The sequence below is a fragment of the Schistosoma haematobium genome, chromosome ZW (genome assembly GCF_000699445.3).
Source record: "Schistosoma haematobium chromosome ZW, whole genome shotgun sequence".
NCBI classification, from domain to species: Eukaryota; Metazoa; Platyhelminthes; class Trematoda; order Strigeidida; family Schistosomatidae; genus Schistosoma; species Schistosoma haematobium.
Window position 1 is genome coordinate 45,511,196 of NC_067195.1, and position 19,325 is coordinate 45,530,520.

Here is a 19,325-nt window from a genome sequence, read left to right on the forward strand (position 1 = left end):
TTTAGTTGTCAGTCAGTCAGTTACAACCTAGGACGAGGCATGTATATGCATCAGTCCAAGTTGACACACCTCATTAGCACAACAAGATGAACACCGAATTCACGGAAGTAGTTAATTCAATGGTGATAATATATAAAAGAAAGATTGCATATGAAAATATAATACAGGAAGAAAGAATTAGTTCGTAGAAAGAAAGGTATAAAGTAATTTTAATCTCATGGTTTAAGCGAAGATAAAAAGTGTATACACCGACGCCATTGTGATCGATTTTGAGCCATGTTACATATAGTCTCCAACCATTGGTTACGATGGTCGCGCGGCCCCCTACCAAGTAGTCTGCATCTACCAACATGGCTCAGACCAGAAGTTAGTGACTTCAAGCACTGATGCCACATTTTGGTTTGGCCGCCCCTCACTTTCTTCCCACCATCCCCTGGTTGTACCCCAGTGAATGAAAATATTTTTCGAAATCAAAGCTAGTCATGGAACATTTTTTCCGTTCAAGTTGCTACGTTTCATTAACACAGCGAAATGAAAGTTTTACGGCAAATTCCAGCGTACTAGAGGTAGTAACAGTGCATTCGTTTTGTAAATTTCAACTGAGATTGAGCTGTGATGAGTGTCCCTCTAGTTAATATATAGATAAAATTTTCTGTACATTTTCACTTAATATAAAAAGGATATTTTAAAAACTTAATTATTTTGTTATTTACCAACTTGGTTAGAACTAATTCACTTGTAACTTTGTGTATTCAGCTTGTGCTTTGTCTTTCTCTACTCGTGTTTGGCTGTTGTTAATTTCTGTCTTTTTGTTCTGCCTTTCTTGAATCTTGTCCAGGGTTTCTATAGAGATCTATTCCTTATGATGATGCTTCTCGCGGCCCAGCACCTCCTGACACGTTGAAGTTAATGCTTCTTTGACCCCTTTCCAGTTGTCCTGCATAGTAGTTTCTTCTTCCTTCAGTAGATCCTGTAAGGCTTGGAACCTGTTGTTGAGAGTTATTTTGAATTCGTTGAGTTTGTTAGTATCTCGTAGGAAGCCTGTATTGAACCTTTGTACTGCTGTTTCCCCAGCTGTCCAATGTTTCTTTAGCTTCGGTTTCATCTTGGCAACCACCGGTTGGTGGTGATCTGAAGCTATGTCAGCTCCTCTCCTTGTTCTCTCGTCTCCCATTGACCTTTTGAATTTTTTAGTGATCGGTCTGATTCTCTGTAGTGTTATCCACTGAGACCCATGTAGCTTTGTATATGCGTTTATGGGGGAATATTGTGCCACCAATAATCATTCTGTTAAATGAACATAGAATTGCAAATATCTCCCCATTCTCGTTACAATATCCTAGTCAGTCCATGTCATCCCATGATATCCTCATATTCGGTGTTGTCCATTCCGACTTTGGCGTTTAGATCTCTCATCAGGATGGTGATGTCCTTTCTTTGGCACTCCGCGATGATTGATTGAAGCTTCTCATAGAACTGGTCTTTATTGTCGTCGTTGCTATCATTGGTGGGTGCATAACTTTGGATAACATTCATCGTGATTCCCTCCTTTGTTTTGAAGGATGCTTTGCTGATCCTGGGTTCATGAGATTCCCATTCTATAAGTTCATTTCGTGCTTCTTTGGACAGCATCGGAGCAACTCTTTGAGTGTGTAGAGCATTTTCCCCTTGGTGATCGGAGTACAGCAGCATCTCTCCCGTATCTAGCCTTTGCTGTCCAGCCTGGGTCCAATGGGTTTTGCTGGTTCCAAGTACTGCCAAGTTGTATCTCTGAATTTCCGTAGCTATTTGACTGGTCCTTCCGGTCTCCCACATTGTCCGGACGTTTCATGTACCTATAAAAATTGTTGCTCTGGTAGTTAGAAGTGGCATCAGCCTCGTGATTTCCGAAGAATCTCGGCTTTCATCCTGAAACATAATTCTCTCTTGAACATGGAGAACAGAGTTTAAACCATTTAATTTGTTTAATCTGGTTGGCGTTTTTTAGAAAGTTTTTTTCTCTACAGGATGGGGTTGTCGACCTCATACCCAACCCTTCCCCTTAACCCAGGCTTGGGACCGGCAGTAACTCTAGAAGAGCTACAGGCGGAGTTAATATTATTACTGTTGTGAAATTTAGGTCGTTTCCAGCTGAAGAGAAGAAGCCTTGAAATATAATGAATTCATATTATTTTGCAAAATCTTGTTTTTCTCACTTTATTTGAAATTTATCGAGAGATCCAAATGTATGACATCACATATTTGAGGATTTTGTTTTGTTTTGTTTTCTTTTAAGAATTGATTTGCATACAATATAAGCACTAAATTGGAATCTTTTAAAGTCAGGTTTAATAATCTTTCTATTGCGGTGATTTACTTTCGATTCTTCTATCATTTTAAACAAAAATTTAACTTATAATTAACGTCTATCTTAATTAGTTTAATTAGATGTACTCAATGAAATTATTAAATATCATGTGTGTGTTCGTTAGTAGAAAATTTATCATTTCACCGATATAAATACATTAAAATGAAGAAATAATTTGTCATGATAAAAAGTAGTATAATTTGATCTGAAAATTGTATTTTAAGTATTTCATAACTGACTGTAAAATGAAGTAGTTACCAACCAACAACTGTTCATTCTGTTAACAATTAATGCAATACATGTTTACAATGTAATATAATTTGTACTATAGACAACATGTTCATCAGGCAGTAATGCTAGTACAATTATTTATTAGAAAACTGAATGTATACTGCATCTTGTTATTGAATCTCTTCTATGTAGTATTGTATCTCTTTTTAAAAAAAAATTCTATTTCACACATCACATGAGAGTAAAATCATAGTACAAGAATAGTTAAATTACTTATACTAACAATCATTTAATTTACAATGATTTTCAACTGATTGCAAATTATCATTCAGAAAGTCATCTTGATGAATTGTAAAGTCAATCCTTTTTCTACCACAAGTTATACTTGATATTGTAATTTGTAATATCTATGTTAATTATTAACTTGAATTAATTTTTGCTGAATTCTTAAGTAAACTAATATATCATATGATATTATAATTATAATTATAATATTAAAATCCTCTCAAGTCATAATATATGGGCGTTTTCTTATATTTCCTTCTTGTCATCCATAAATTATTCCACCATTTTACACATAAAAATATAAATTAGGCGTTTTTATACAGTACGACAAATTAATGGGGACTTTTTTAACCAAAAAAACCATGTTTCTTACATTTCAACTATTGCGTCTTTAGGCGTGAATTTTCCTCATTATTATTTATCATCGATACACATTACACCCTGAATAATCGTGTAAAGTATGTTCTTATAAAGAAATAAGACTTATTTATTGTGTACTTTTGTATTTTTGATAATTCGTATGTTGGAAACACGAAGTTCAGCAAAAGGACCTCTTCTGTACAAATTTATTATTATACTGTACAATCATATAAGCATTAATTCTATGAGGATATATAAATAATGAATAAATATGATGTAAATGGTGTAAATAATAACATTAAAGTGTTGTATGTGTTCCAATAAAAAATGTCTTGTAAAATTGACAAGTTAGGAATGAATGTGGATGGTGTGGCGTGGTGGGGTGAGTGATGAGATCAATGTACGTATAAGTGAAAGCCGGAGCGGTTTATACCAATCTGGGCCACTTTTGGCTCCTTCATGATGTTAGTCTGGCTGTAAAAGGTCGGATCTACAACACGTCGGTGAGAGAGGTTTTGCTCTATGCTTGTGAAACCTGGCCTCTCCCAGTTGAGGACGTTAGACGACTCTCTGTGTTCGATCGTCGCTGTCTCCGAAGGATTGCTGACATCCAGTGGCAACACCATGTCAGTAATGCAAAGGTTCGGCATCGTGTGTTCGGTCACAGAGACGATAATGCAATTGGTGTCACCATCTTGAAACATCGACTTCGGTGGCTTGGACATGTTCTACGAATGTCGTCCCAGAGAATTCCACGTCGTGCATTATTTGCCGACGCTGGGGCTGGTTGGAAAAAGTGGAGAGGTGGTCAGTATATGACATGGTGTCGTGGTATGAAGGAAAGTTGCGAAGGGCTGGCTTGTGTTGGTCCTTCACGACTCCCCGGCTGGGGTCCGAAAGATGATGCAACACAGTGGCTAGAGGCGTTATCAGATATGGCTCAGAATAGAAGCCAGTGGCGATCCTGCTGTCACTTTCTTTTACTTTCTTCATAAAAAGTGGTTGTGTCTTCCTTAACTGAAAGATCTCTTCTGATTGTACGTTTCTGTTTCCCCCATTATTATTATCATCATTATTATTACTATTATTATTATTATTACACTACCTTACACTAATCTGTTCGTTATTGTCCTTCTTTTCTTACACGCTCCTTACCTCCTTTTTTCTCTTCAAATTCTCATTGTTTTGTGTGGCGCATATATATTTGGTGCCCTCTTGTACCAACATTTATGTGTTCAAATAAATAAATAAATTTTATGTATAAGTATGTCAATAACTACACAATGATTTTTTTCGTTCGTTATTATTCTTGTCTTGTTAAGACGAATAAGAAATGAGTCGAAATAATGTAACGGCAAGAATAATGATAAATATTAGGCATGGAGAAAATGGCGGTAAAAGATAAAAAGCAAAGGTATGAAGGAGGAGTATTAAAACTTACGATGTAGAGTAAGATTAAGAGTAAATCCAACTACTCCATTGTGACCGATATTAAATCATATCCCACTGATCGTGATTATCACTCGGACCTAAACCAGGTAGCTTGCATCTATCAGCACAACTTAGGTCAACAGTCAATGGCTTCATGAATTGATGCCATGAGTTGGTTTGATCATTTATAGCTCTCTTCCAATCACAATGTTTACACTGGCAAACATCCCCCGTCTTGGTAATTAGTAGTTTAGGATTCCAATATCACCTGTATAAGTTATGCCTTACTTTGACTATTTACTGTGTTTAAATTTTTACTGGCTAATTTCTTAATCATTTTTTTCTTGTTTCTCGATATCTATTCAGAATAATTTTAATACAGTTCTAATTGATTCACATTCTGAAAGTCAATTTATGAACAATGGGAATGGTGATAATTCTGTACAAACATCTACTGATAATCAAGATATTTCTTGTGGTTGTAATGTATCATTGTTATCAAATCATTGTTCACAAAATGATGCTTCAAATAATAATAATAATAATAATAATAATAATAATAATAATAATAATACCATGTATACCAATTCACATTCAGTGAATATACTCGATGTATATAATAAGAATCAATGTGATCTTTGTCGAAATGGTTCTTCTCAAGTTGATAATCCGATTAGTAATAATCAGAACTCTACTTGTCATCATCACGCATTATTTGAAATAAACAATTCAGAAAATTCAAATTCTGCTAAACGTTCAAGAGCTTTGAATGGCTCTCTTATATCCTTAGAAGATAATAATGATGGTCTGAGCAAGGTAGTTACAGACCAATTTGTACAACAACAAGTAAGTGTATACACGTTTTGAATCATTGATGGACCTTTTTCTATTTTTACGAAAGTTGGTGTGTATAAAACATATCCTTTGATTGTTGTAAGTCACTCGGAATTATTTTATTGCTTAATTGTATACAGTGTTGTGTAATTGTATTGTTCATTACCGGTAATCTAAGAAAGCATGTACACAAAACGTGATTTGCACATTACTGGTAAATCTTTTTCATTCTTTTTGTTAATTGTGTTGGTATCACCATGAGTATGGTTTACATTTATTCTAGGGTATTGTTTTTTCTTAAAATCTATGTTTTTTTTTTAATAATCCTAATGTGTTTCATCTTAAGTTGTAAACGACAATTGTGTACTTTAAGTGTTTATATCTCAATCATTTAATGTCGTTATTGAAAAACCATTTTGGGTGTACTTTTTTTTCAGTGATTAATCGCCATCATGGATATCGGTCTTCTTTTTCACTTTTAACCGAAAACGACATAAAAACAAAATCATCTAATACATCGGTGTGAATTACAAATTTTTCTACTTTACATTAAAGACTGTTCTTAATTAAACAACCATTGACAACTGAGAAGCATTAAATAGATATAGGACCTCTCAGTAGTATACATCCACTTACATACTTAACTTCGGTCAGTTCTCAATATTGCGCAACCATCTTCTAATAGTACTTTTGGGTAACCGGCTCACACCCGACGTAGTTGATTTCTACTAGTCACAGCCTCTCTCTAGACCTCTGGAAACCTCTCAAAATAAATTACTGATCAGCACATGAGTTCCGTACTTGAATGAAACATCTATCTAGTGTTTCTTAGTTTTCCATTTTTGTCTAACTATGGTCTGTCTGTGCTGTAAACTATAAAGTTGAATGCCTCCCATACTATTTATAAATTCTTACTACTATCTGTGAATTTATTAAATGTGATTTCTTCTTGAAGGAAAATTGCAAATTCCCAATTTATCCTTTAATGGTAACATTTGTATGCCTCACACATTACATTCTTATGATTTTCTTTCATCTAAAACAAATGGTACTCGTTATTTGCCACTAATCTATGGTGATATTATGTATGTCATTCAAGTTTTAGGATAATCCCAACTAAGATTAATTAAATTTTTGTTGACCTTTCTATAAATCTAGTCCCGAATAAAATCTATGCATTATATTAATTTTTTTGGTAAGTGTTCACACTTATCTATCTATTACTAATACTATTCATACTATTACAAATATTTGCTAAACTGATTGTTGTCAGTTATGATCAATATATGAAACTGTTGTCCATTTATACTATCATTCTATATCTCAATAATGGGAAATTACATTTGAATGAAATTTTATTATCTTTAGGGTTAGAATTGTAGAATTTGTTGTTGTGTTTTTCTTCTCTTTCATGTATACCTATTTGACATTTTCAAGCTTACACTGTATGTGAGTCTAACTAATGGCAATCAAAATGAAATATGCAATAAATAAGTCTATTAATCAGTCCCAAATTGTAAATATTAGAGTAATGAATACTTATTTCTATTCATTCTAATTGTTGTATTTTGTGTGTCTGAAAAATCTTACATGCCTAAAGTGAATCTATCGGTTTCAGTTGTTAATTTTTTAATTGTTGTTTTCACTACTTATTATTATTGTTATTATTATTACTATTTATAAATGCCAAATCAATCTGTTAATGATAGTGTATGGAAAATAAACAAATCATAAATGGAAAACATTTGAAAAGACCTAAATCATATATCATGTGTATAAATTTATCGCTTAATGGTAATATTTATTACACATCACTAGTATTGAATACTCATTTTAAACCGCTAAATGAGATGGTATGTATCCATTCAAGATCTTTAAGTTGTTCATCTCGTGAATGATTGATTATTTGTTCTCGTAGAACACAAGCGATAAAGTGGATTTCTGTTTATCGTTCCATCTACTTTTAAGCTTTACAGTTAGAGGTTGGTCACACTGTGGTCTATTCTAGATTATATGACCTGACAGTAATAAATCTATAGTTTTAAACAATTTTCATCGGCACTAAAATTCTCATGCATTGTGTAGTGAGTATGACATTGTATTTTAAATATTGCTTACACCATAGCTTGATGTGTTGTATGTGTTTAGGGAAATACTTTACTTCTCCCAGAGCTCTTGTACATTAGTGGATTTAACACTTAACTTTCAAACATTGTTTTAGTCAATTAGTCAGTATATTTTGTACGGTAACTACGGGCCATACATGTACATACTCGTTATGATGCAGTAATAATTTAATTAATCTTATTGGTATTACAATATTTGATTGCCAGCTCATAAGTGGAAGTTCATTAGGTTGCATCAAACAGCAATCCAAATATTTTCTTTAAATCTTTGAATTTTCAACTGAATCTGTTTGTGTACAGTTTTAAGTGCTTTATAAAAATAAGCCAATCCCTTTTAAATAATAATAGTTTCACTCTAGAAATAGATAATTAATACACTTTTCTGAACGTCGTATAAACTATCTTCATCATAATTTCCCATCACAACAGTAGTAGTCATGGATTCGAGTATTTTCATGAGTGACTTACTTGTTACTAATATTGAACCAGCAAAATTGAGTATATCTAAATTCGTACATTATATAACATTGAGTTTCTCTTTGAGAATACATACTTCCAATGTTATGGAACACAGTAGTTTAGTAAATTAGAGCATATCAAACTTGAAAACCAATAGCTCACAAATTCCAACTACTCTACTTTTATTTAGATATCTGTGAATAAATACTGATTAAAATGGTCAAATACATAGTTACTCACTTATGATATTCTATTTTAAGGAAGAAGTTTCATTCATTCAATTATCTAAATATATAAAAAACTTAAACACAAGTATCATCACTACTAAATTTATCTTTACTTGGTAAAAATTAATCACTATAGGTCTTAAATTGTAATAATGAATACCTTTTTTCTATGGTTATATTTTTTGTTTCAAAAAACATTGTTTAATAAATTTAAAAAGAATTTTCATTCAAATAAATATAAAACTAGTTACTATGATTGTTGCTCCATAATTTAAGTGTACTTCCTGTTTTAATTGTTTTCTCTTTGTGTTTCTATGTAACATGTTGAATTATGTCACTTGATAATACTAAATTACGAAAATATTAAATTTATATTATTTTAAAATAATATGTACCATTCATTTCATTTTATAATGAATTTATTGAAATATTGGACAAGAGATATAAGTAGTAATTGTAGTTAGAAGATTAAAATTCCCTACTATTAATAATGTTTTTAAAAGAAGTACATATTAGTTTATTGATAATATATGTATATACAGGATTCGTCATGGCTTTTCAGGTGACATGCTTCGAAAGTGTTAGCAATAGATAACGCAGGTATGTGTATTCCCTTATTGTCTTCCTTTCAAGTCTGAGGCCCAAAATCTCATCATACTTTTTTAATACGTGATTTTCTTCTTACTAACATTGATACTCTTACTATTTCTACTACTCTGGAATTTGTGTTAAAATAAATTTATCTCATTGAGCTAATGTATTATGACGATTTAAACTGATTTACATGTGTCAGGTTTTACGTTTTGTATGACTCACTGACTGATACACAGCACTTTTTATAATACTGATATTGTTTTTAAAAGAATAAATAAATTTTGTTATAATAGATTGAACAAATATAACGCTGTGCATCATGCCTTCATTCTCGATAAGATTTATACAATAAATATCAGCAAATACACCTTATAAAGTGAATAAACGAACAAACACGTTACTTTGACCAGTTATATGTATCTGTGTATACATGTATGTAATAGTTATATTTGGAATATTATTGTCTTATTAATTGATTTATTTGGTTCACAATACCTTTATAATCTAATTAGAGAAGTGATAATGATCACTTTGTGTATATATTTCATGGGTTTTTCTATGATTAAGACATTTACCTGTCGTCTGAATGTTAGTCACTTAGTTTTATGTAAATAGATTTCAGTCATCTAAATAAGTGAATAGATTGTACGCATAAATTATGCATGTGCACCTCGAAGATTATATTTGAATAGGATAGATAGAGTGGCCGCCGACTATATCTGTATACTATTATAACTAATATAGAATTCGTCTTGAGAAATGTTTAGATTTCGTCGAAGTGAAGTGTAATATTTGTCAGTAAAGTTAAAGTAAACTGCTTTCAAAATTTCTTGGTTAGCTTGATGGATATTCATTTCCTTTGTTTTAATGCTTGATCGTTTCTTTTGGTTTAAGTTGCTCAAGTTTTCAGTAACATGCTCCGTTTGTGTGTAATTGATTTTAGTTTTCTCTTCAGCCTTAGTGAATCGGTTATGTTACAGTTTAAAGATAAGTCTTATTCGATAAGTGATATCAATTACGGAATAATTGAAAACTAGGACTATGATATAAAATGTAAGCTATGATATACGTCATATGCATGAACCAGTTTATCGGTTAAGCAGAGATGAGTATTTTCAGTTGATTGTTAGATTTTCAAAAAAATGAAATGGTACTGTTCGATGCCTAAAATGTAGAATACAATGGGTAAAACATGAATTTGATATTTTCCTAAACGTGATCATGAATAATCTACCAATGTTTTTCCGCAAGTTACGCGATAAGATGGTTCATTCTCAGTTGGATTTGCCATTATTTCTTCAGTTGTAATATTATTTCAAGCTTTCCACAATGAGAATATAATTTATGGACAATCTTTAAGCGATGCTAACGAGACTTTGAGAAATCGCACCTAATTACTGGGGTCTAAGGAGGGTTATAAATTATTTCGAGGAATTAGAATTAGGATTTAAATTTAGAAGTTAGGGTTAGTAATTAGAGTTAGGTTTTTCATCATGAACCAACATCACCTATAACGTCAAAATGCTATTTAACCATATGGATAAATGAAGTTCATCTTAAAATTCAAGTTTTACTGTTTTTAATCTATTTGGTTCGTCTATATATTATGGTTTATATTCGTTATTTTCAAATTTCATTATTCGCATTTGGCCCTTTTTTAATATCATTTATGATACTATTGCTTGAACTCCTTTTTTGATTTTCATCTTTGATAATATCTTGTCACTTTGTTATTGTAAAATTTCAGCAACTTCAATCCGATGTATATTTGTGTCAGATTGTAAGTTATTCCTGACTGACTGATTGCGATCATTTATTTACTCGTATGATTCAAATGATCGGTTATAGTAGCTCATGTTTTTGTACAATGATACAAAATAATATATTTTTATGTTTAATTGATATTAGAGACTCCTGATTAAAGACAGACGTGTGCTCCCAACGAGTCCACTATGCAGTTTTACTAAAGATCATGCATTATGGTATGCGAAGTAAATAGTTTTTCATGATGAAAGTAACTAAAATTTCGGACAAATAAAATAGGGCTGATTGCTATGCTCTTGAGTCTTCTCACGAACCTATGAAGGGATCTTTAACCTTCATAAAGCAAGTATGAGTAATAGTTTATTACGTAACCTATTGTTTCTATCTGGTATACTTTATTAATAAATCCGACTAGGTAATGCATTCAAAGTTCGATTTATTCAAATAACCTTTATGAAATCTGAACATTATGTTTATATAATCAGATTTTACGAATGAACTAAGTTACCCTACAGAATTTCTTCTTTTTTTCACTTAATAATTTCTAAATAATTAAAATAATGAACTAAGGCATCAATAAGAAGCCTCTTTATATTATCATAGGCTTAATGTCTTTAAATTATAGAATGGTAGAATAAATTATAAATTTTAAATTAACCTTTATTCTAGAACAAAATTTTTAATTTTTGGATTTAACACAAACAGATTTATTTATTTGTTTATTTTGCATTTTAATTAATTTTTTTCTTTGATTCATTCATTTTTTATTCAATTTTATTTACTCAATGATTTCTTTTATCTATTTCATTAAACTTTGTGATTACTGTATTTTTAATCAGAGTGATCATTTTATTGTTATTATGGTGTTGTTGTTGTTGTTGTTTTTGTTTTTCTCTCTCCTACTTTCATGGTTCTTAAAAAATAAAACATCTTTATATTGTTGGTTGGTAGATCGGAGGTCACTTAATATTAAATTGATTATAATATTATCAAGTTTTTCTGAAGAAATTGAAAAATATCCTTGATTTTATCCATATTTCATAAATATTACATTTAAAAAATTATGTAAATTACTTAGCTTGAATGAAAATTTCGATATTGTTGTATTCGTTAAGTTGAATTGTTTTAATCTATCAAGGTTAATACAATATGTGATGATGAATCAATGCAATTATTTATTCTCATTAGCGCAATTCGTTTGAATCAAGGCTTTCTCGTATTTATTTATTTACTTGAACACATAAATATTAGTACAAGGGGGCACCAGATACATATGCGCCACACAAATTTCATTTGATTTGTTTGAGGGCTGTGATGCTACCTAGGCGCCCAAACCGAAGCAGGTGGTTCTCTTAGGGGGCTACACCCGAAGCCTTTGACCTAAAGATCTGATCCACAAGTCAGTGGAGCAACGTCAGGAGATGCAGTCCCATGGTAGCCGGTGACCAATAATTGGTTCATACGCCATTTTTTCCCTCAGGATACTGAGCCAATGTGAACCATTAGTTTGGAATCAGGGTTTTCTAGCTCCCCTGGGCGAACCCTCCATGTCCACCAACCCGGTTAAATCGTTGGACATTCGCTTTTCGCCATCTCAATTTCGTAAACAACACCCCTGCCACGAGAAGGCAGTGAGCAGGAATTCTCTGGTAGTGTCTGTATACGTGTAGCCATGTGTGAGCATTTCGAGAGGGTGAGCGGACTTTCCCCACTCTCGGCCGTACCAGGGCATTTGGGGCTTTTCTTCTTGTTAACAGGCGAGGAAGATATCAGTGGGATCACGGATTTTCTCAATCATTGAAAGATTAGTAATGTGGAAATGAAAAGCTATCGAACATTAATTTAGACAATTTCAATGACAACATTTCCAGTGGCATGAAACCCACAAACGACCATGTCTGATATTTGTCAAACTCACCATCATGTGAAAATCATTGAATGTGTTATTTTACTCTTTGCAAAAAAACATACTGTCATTGTCAGTTAGGCCTATTTATCATCGTCACGGTTTTCAAATTCGTAGAATATGAGCTGATGAGATATTATTGGTTTGTTAACTGAATCAATTGCTGAAAAGCTCGACTAGTCTAACACCATCTATAAAATTGGTTACAAAATGTTTGTGTAGCATGTTGAGGACATGTATTGTGTATGTTACTTATGTCTGTCAACATAAATAGCATGTCACACCATTCAAAAGTGGAATGCCTAGCAGAAGAATACTGAGATGGAATTGAATAGAACTAGGTAGAACGGGAATGTTAACAAAGAGTAGTTGTAATAAAAACAGGAATGAAGGGACGATGAAGTTTGTAAGCGACAATTGATGGGAGATGTACAAATGAAGTATTAAATATATGGATTTTGTATTTTATCAAAGCGCTCTGTAATTTTAGCTTAAACAATAAATCGGTCTTTCCCACTTAAGTGTTGCTTCATTACACATGTATTTCACTGCAAGAATGGCGAAGTTTTCGGTAAAATAAATCAAGTTTTAAGAATATCAAAATCAATAATTCTTCTCATCAGATATGAAAAGTCTTTTTTTTTCTAAGTTCCGATTTGACTTCTGTTGTGCAAAATGATCATTATAGTCGGCTACCGGTGTAAGTCAATATTTGAACCATTTTACTCTGCTTGAATACGAATAATTAGGAACTTAGTATAAGACTGATCTGTGGTCACCTATAATTTCACGAAGAATCAAATCCACAATGATCTTGTACTAATAACAAAATATTTCACTAACAAATTTTGAAATTGATATCTTTCATATAACATCGTGTTTCTTAGTTTTAACTCATCTATAACGAAACTATGTCTGTAACTGATTACATCATTTGAAATATTTTTTAGTAATTATTATTCTTTTTTAAACATTTTTCGATCGCCCTCACATCAAAATCAAATAACATAGAGCTAATACGATTTCTAAAAATCATAAAAGTTACTCTTTAATATAAAGATAGGTAGTCGTATAACCATGGTAATTGTCACGACTGTATGTTATCTACAAATCATTATTGTTATTATTACTTTGGGCGTTTTTCTATGGTTATTTACATGTAAATATATATCTGTGTCATATAATAATAATATGAGGGCATACAGCTGCTTTTTTCACTTGAGTATTTTTATATGTAACTTATCATAAAAATTCGTTAAATTTTAATGGTAAAATCTAACTACAACTACTTTTCAACTCAACTGTGTTTTAACATTGTGACCTGATTTTGACCCTTATTATTCTTCCTACGTTTTTTCTCTTATATCTCGTCATAGATATACATAGTTGTAGTTTTTTATGCTAATTGTCGTTAAATCAGTTATAATATTCATAAGGAATCAATATTGTACGCTTGCCAGTGTAGGCATACTTAGTAAATAGTGTTATTTTAAACGTTAGTGATATATATATATATATATATATATATATATATATATATATATGATTTGAATGATTTTAACCCTGTTAATTCGATCAGTTATGAGCATTTTTGTTTTGAACTACAGATTCTGTTCTATGTTAAATGAGTTGGTTTTTTACCGTAAATTTTGAAGTTTGTTACAAATAAATTAGTTAAGTAATTGTTTTTAACCTTTTTAAAATGATTGTTTTGAATATTCGACTTAAAATCTTACTGTTTGTATTAAGTCTAATGATACTAACCAGTTGCACAAACCGTATTAAGCGTTATATGGTGTCTCAACCATTGAATTGTTAATTGAAAACCGAACGCTTCGACCACCGGTTAAGTTAGTAGGTCTAATAAAAATATCTTTTGGGTATCTGGCTATTCTAATGAGAAAAAAGTGTTAAAGTCGTTGGAGAATATTTGTAGCTTCACCGGATACTCTCGGTGTTGTCGTGTTCTTCAAGATCCATCGATATTGTAACAATATAGATAATTATCCACTCAAAGACGTGATGCGTGATTCTTAATTTCCAAATGTTCTTGAGAAGTTCCATTCAATACCGATTGGATAAAACATCTGAATTTTTCTGGGTTTCTAGTGACTTTGATGAATAATATTTCCGAATTACCCATCACTTAAATAGAAGACATAGAGCGTTATACTAGCGTGCTGTACTAGTTATGTGGCAATTCAGTCGTAAATTTTGCATCATATACATAGGATAAACTGTGTCTCAAATATGTATGCATTCAACGTTAGTTTGCTGGTTTCAACCTGATCACTAGGATAATGTAAAATCAATAGCATTTTATATATTTGACCAATAATTCTGAAGTATCAGAGTTCAACTATGTGTAAACATTGTAGTGTTGTTCAACTTCAATGATCACATAGTCAACTGCCAAATAGTTATAACAATACTTAATTTGTACTGAGCACTGTTGAATAAAATGTATTATTTTCTTATATTCGTCCAAATGTCGTCCACATTTTTTCAGATCTATTTTAATCGAGATCATGAAGTGATGAATGTTAGACCACTATTGAAACATTGGGAGGACTGGACGATCGTTTCGTCCTAATATGGAATCCCTCAAGTGGGGCTCGAACCTAGGACCTACGGTCTCACGCGAACGCTGAACCTCGAGACCACTGGGCCGTGATCCAACGGTGTTCATGTCTAACTTCAATTAATCCACGATATTGAGTGACCATCTTCCACTGTCTGAGATGGATAAATTTCACACCTGACACAGATTAGACTCCACTGGTCACGGCTTCTCACTAGAACTCCGACAATCCCCTCTCGAAGCTAGTTACCAGTGGGGACATGATAATTATCACCATGGGGTTGTGGGAATTTTCATCCTCTTTTTAATGTACATTTACAATACTTTTGTGAAAGCCAGGTCTTTATTTTCATTAATTCCTTGTATTTCATAAATAGTTTTCTTGAATATAAAACAAATTTCATACAAACTGTTGTGACAAACCGTGTCCGAAATCTGTCATTGATACATGGTATGCTACGCTCTGACTCCCCAACTGACTAATTGAGCGAAAATATAAGAGTAAGCGTGAAAGTACATCGGGTTACCGATTGAAGTGCACAATTCCTCATATATATATATATATATATATATATATATATATACATACCACTCTAAACCTTAGGAAATTAATTCATTTCTGAGCTAATAAGATGCTCGTATTCTTTAGGTCCCTTCTGATTGGTTCACCATATCACAAACATCATAAATGTTTTCTAGTTTTTTTGTCTTTTAATAATTTGCTCAATCAAATACATGAAAATATTATATTGACAGGTTGTTTTGAATTTGGATAATTTTATTGTGTGTATATCATTTAACATTTATCTTAAATCGAATATTTAACATGTTATTTAGTTTATTTGCAGTTTTCACTGTTGTTCTAATTTACGGAACATTAATACCCTTGCACATTTAACCTTAATGTTTATAATAACAGTCTTAACACTTTGATAGCTTCTGGTATTATACTATATATATTGTTTATTTTGAGATTTATATTTTGATTTTTCTTTATTTTTTCCTATTATGCAATTTTATATAATCAATATGTTGGTGCTATCTGTTCACTACTATTCAAAGGTGATTGGTAAATGTTCACCTTATGTTACCAAAAGAAAAAGACAACAAACATTGAATAATCTAGATCTCCATTTACCGATAATTGAGGTAACACCAGTCAAAATTACAAAAACAGTAAATATTTTATCATCTGCTATAAATTCAAATAATTGGTGTAATGACCACTTATCGTCACCTAATATCGATTCAACTAATAATTGTGTATCATCTCTGAGTTCATTTGATCTACTAAACAGTCCTGTTACTAATTCTTTAAGTATTTTACAAGTTGAATCACCTAAATTGAAAATAATGAATAGAAAATCGGACTTGAAAAATTTACCAAATATTAAGATTAATACTCCATCGATACTTAGTGTACCACTTATGGATTGTTTAATTTATAATGAGAATTATCAAGATCCAATATCGATTGATCCTTTCACAATATCATCTGATGATTGTCTGATTGATAATCAGGTAAAAAAGTGTTTTGATCTGTTTGCCAGTATACCTTGAATGATTCAATGTGCTGCTATTTGTTGCATTTTACATTGTTCTTTGTATATATATTTGCTTCTATGTTTCATCGTTGAAAATTGGCTTTATTTCTTGTTTGATATGTTCTGTTTTGTTTGATAATTTGTTTTATATATATTTACTTGCGTGTATGTATATCTGGCTTAGTGTTTCTTAGTGCTTATTCAAAATAATGTAAATGTGCTCTTATGGTCTTAAAATCTGACTGTTTGTTTAATGTTACAAGTCATTGATGGGATGTATAGAATGATGTGTTTCTTGATGTGAATATGTTTTTTTCTCGTTATCAAGTATTTAAGAACGTTTAGTTATTTACTGCATGTTTACACATGGGTATTCATATCTTTTCATATCTATTGTTAATTGTGCATTGTGCTCTATGATAATTTTGCATTATTAGTAAATGTAATGTAATTTTGATTGTTCCTTTCTTGTTTTGTAGGTGAATAGGAAGTTGGCCCAATGTACATGTTGTAATAAATTGCATATGCAGCGTTTAGAAGAAGGTCGATATAAGCTAGGTTCACGTATTTATTACTTACGCAGATTTCGTAATCACGTCATGGTTCGAGTTGGCGGGGGTTGGCTAACATTAGATGAGTTCTTGCATCGTCATGATCCGTGTAGACGAGGAGTTCACTCATTTAATATGGAACCGGCAGTTGTAACTAATGATATCCCTCACATCAAGTCATGTCTTAATGTCCCTAAACCAATTCGTCGACATTCCGAATTTGAATCTCCACCTATTTCACAGATCAATTCCATGAGTAATTTCAGCAGGCAGTGGTCTTGTGGTAGTAACAGTAGTATGGAAAGTCCGAGAAGTGATTCCAGTATGATTGACACTGGAATAGTTAGCGAGATTTCCAGTGGAGGAAGCATTTCTCAAGCATCTTCTTCATTAAACTCCATTAAACAAAAACAAGAAAGACCAAAAACAACCGCTCGCCTTACCATACCAAAGGCTCCAAATCTTAGGACGGCTTCACGGTCTCGTGATACGTCTAAGAAAAATTTAGATTCTGGGAAGAAAATTTCAGATATTGCTACTGCTGTTACACATTCTCGTGCCTCTTCGGCAAAGCGGACAAATGTTCCAGTAAATAATACAACAAATTTTCGAACACCATCCCAGCCCCGTAATCTTTCATCAAAACGTGAAGACTCTGTATCAAGAGCTTCAAATATCCGAAAAGTTTCAAAATCACGTGAATCCTCCGCTAAACGTGAAGAATCCACACTGACAAATTGTCGCGCGGATTCTACAACTCGTCGGACTCTTTGGAGAAATTAATTCCTACATTTTCTTTCTCTTTTTAAAAAAACTCATTTGGTTGATTTTATTTGATTATTTATTTTACCACCAGTTATAAAATTCCATTTAACTGCTTTTTTGGTTAAGATTCCTTTACAGATAATCTGTCATACTTTGTGCAGAATACAACTTCACGAAATAGGTCCACTTGTTTTTGCTTTCGTCATTAACATTATTTTACTATGTTTTCTGGAATCTTTGTACATACGGAATTTCTTAAAATACTAACTCACATTATATAACCTTGTAATATCTTTGAAGAATAATAAAGTATAATATTTATTAGTATTGAAGTAAGATAAAAAAAGGAGAATTCTGGTCTTTTTGTTATGTCATCTAGTAATTCGATTTTTCTAAACCGTTGTTTTATTGGACGAACTTTATTGTAGTTATAGAGACAGAATAATTCAGTATTATTGTGTTCATGTTTTACAGTTGTTATGAGATAATGGGGGAATATTTGTAGACCAAGATGAGAATGTTGGAGATGTAGTTTCCCTTGAGATTAGAGAACTCAATACTAAAACAAATTATTATTAAATCATTATTGAACTCAGTTCTCTAAATATATCCTTTAGAATTTTTGTGTGGTATTATTATTCTATTTTCTTGAAGAGAAACAGTCATAAAATGCATAAAGCTTGAATATGACCCAAGACTACGTGAATACTTTGTACTTGAAAAGTGCAAAAGATATTTTGTACAAGTTAGTGCTTTTATCAAACTTATCCGTCTTCGATTTATTGGTAACTGATGAAATGTATATGGTGTGTAAGAAGGTGTAGTTTTATTCATGCATACTAAAGTTGTACAATTACAACAATCGCATCAAAACTATCTTTTATATTTCCGGATTTCAGTTTGATAGAATACAGTCACCTATTCACCAGTAGATCATATGGATTGATATTTCATTATCTGAGATTATTGTGCAAAAGTATCTAAATTATACATAATTAATTTCAATTAGTGAATATATTGTGTACATAGATTGCGAATATCGAACCTCTTGATTGTTGATTCTTAAATATCTGATTTACCAAGGAATTTAACATTTCAAACCAATTTATATTACAACGAGCGGGGAATTATTTTAATCGATACTGACGTCTTATTTGAGATCATATTATGTATTCATAACTTGTTCAAAGTAATAAGTTTTTGATGGATCGAATATAGTGTCATCTACCATCATGGACTATTAGTCGTATTTGATTGAATTGGTTTTCCCTGCGTGTATTAATTTTTGTTAATTTGAACATCATATCTTATATTCTTACG

At 31.8% G+C, this 19,325-nt stretch overlaps 1 protein-coding gene across 2 annotated transcripts in view; it reads left to right on the forward strand.

Moving 5' to 3' along the window:
- The window catches only part of GAS2_1 (1,3-beta-glucanosyltransferase), a 35,819-nt gene extending 16,713 nt beyond the window's left edge, over nucleotides 1–19,106 (forward strand). The window contains exons 5-7 of one of the 2 annotated variants that reach the window (XM_051211550.1): nucleotides 5,021–5,500; nucleotides 16,208–16,666; nucleotides 17,169–19,106. In XM_051211550.1, the coding sequence (XP_051071618.1) occupies nucleotides 5,021–5,500; nucleotides 16,208–16,666; nucleotides 17,169–18,023 (1,794 nt within the window). In that variant the 3' untranslated portion in view covers nucleotides 18,024–19,106. The remainder of the gene's footprint in view (nucleotides 1–5,020; nucleotides 5,501–16,207; nucleotides 16,667–17,168) is intronic. The other variant, XM_051211549.1, reaches the window with a different exon arrangement.
- The last annotated feature ends 219 nt before the right edge of the window (nucleotides 19,107–19,325 follow it).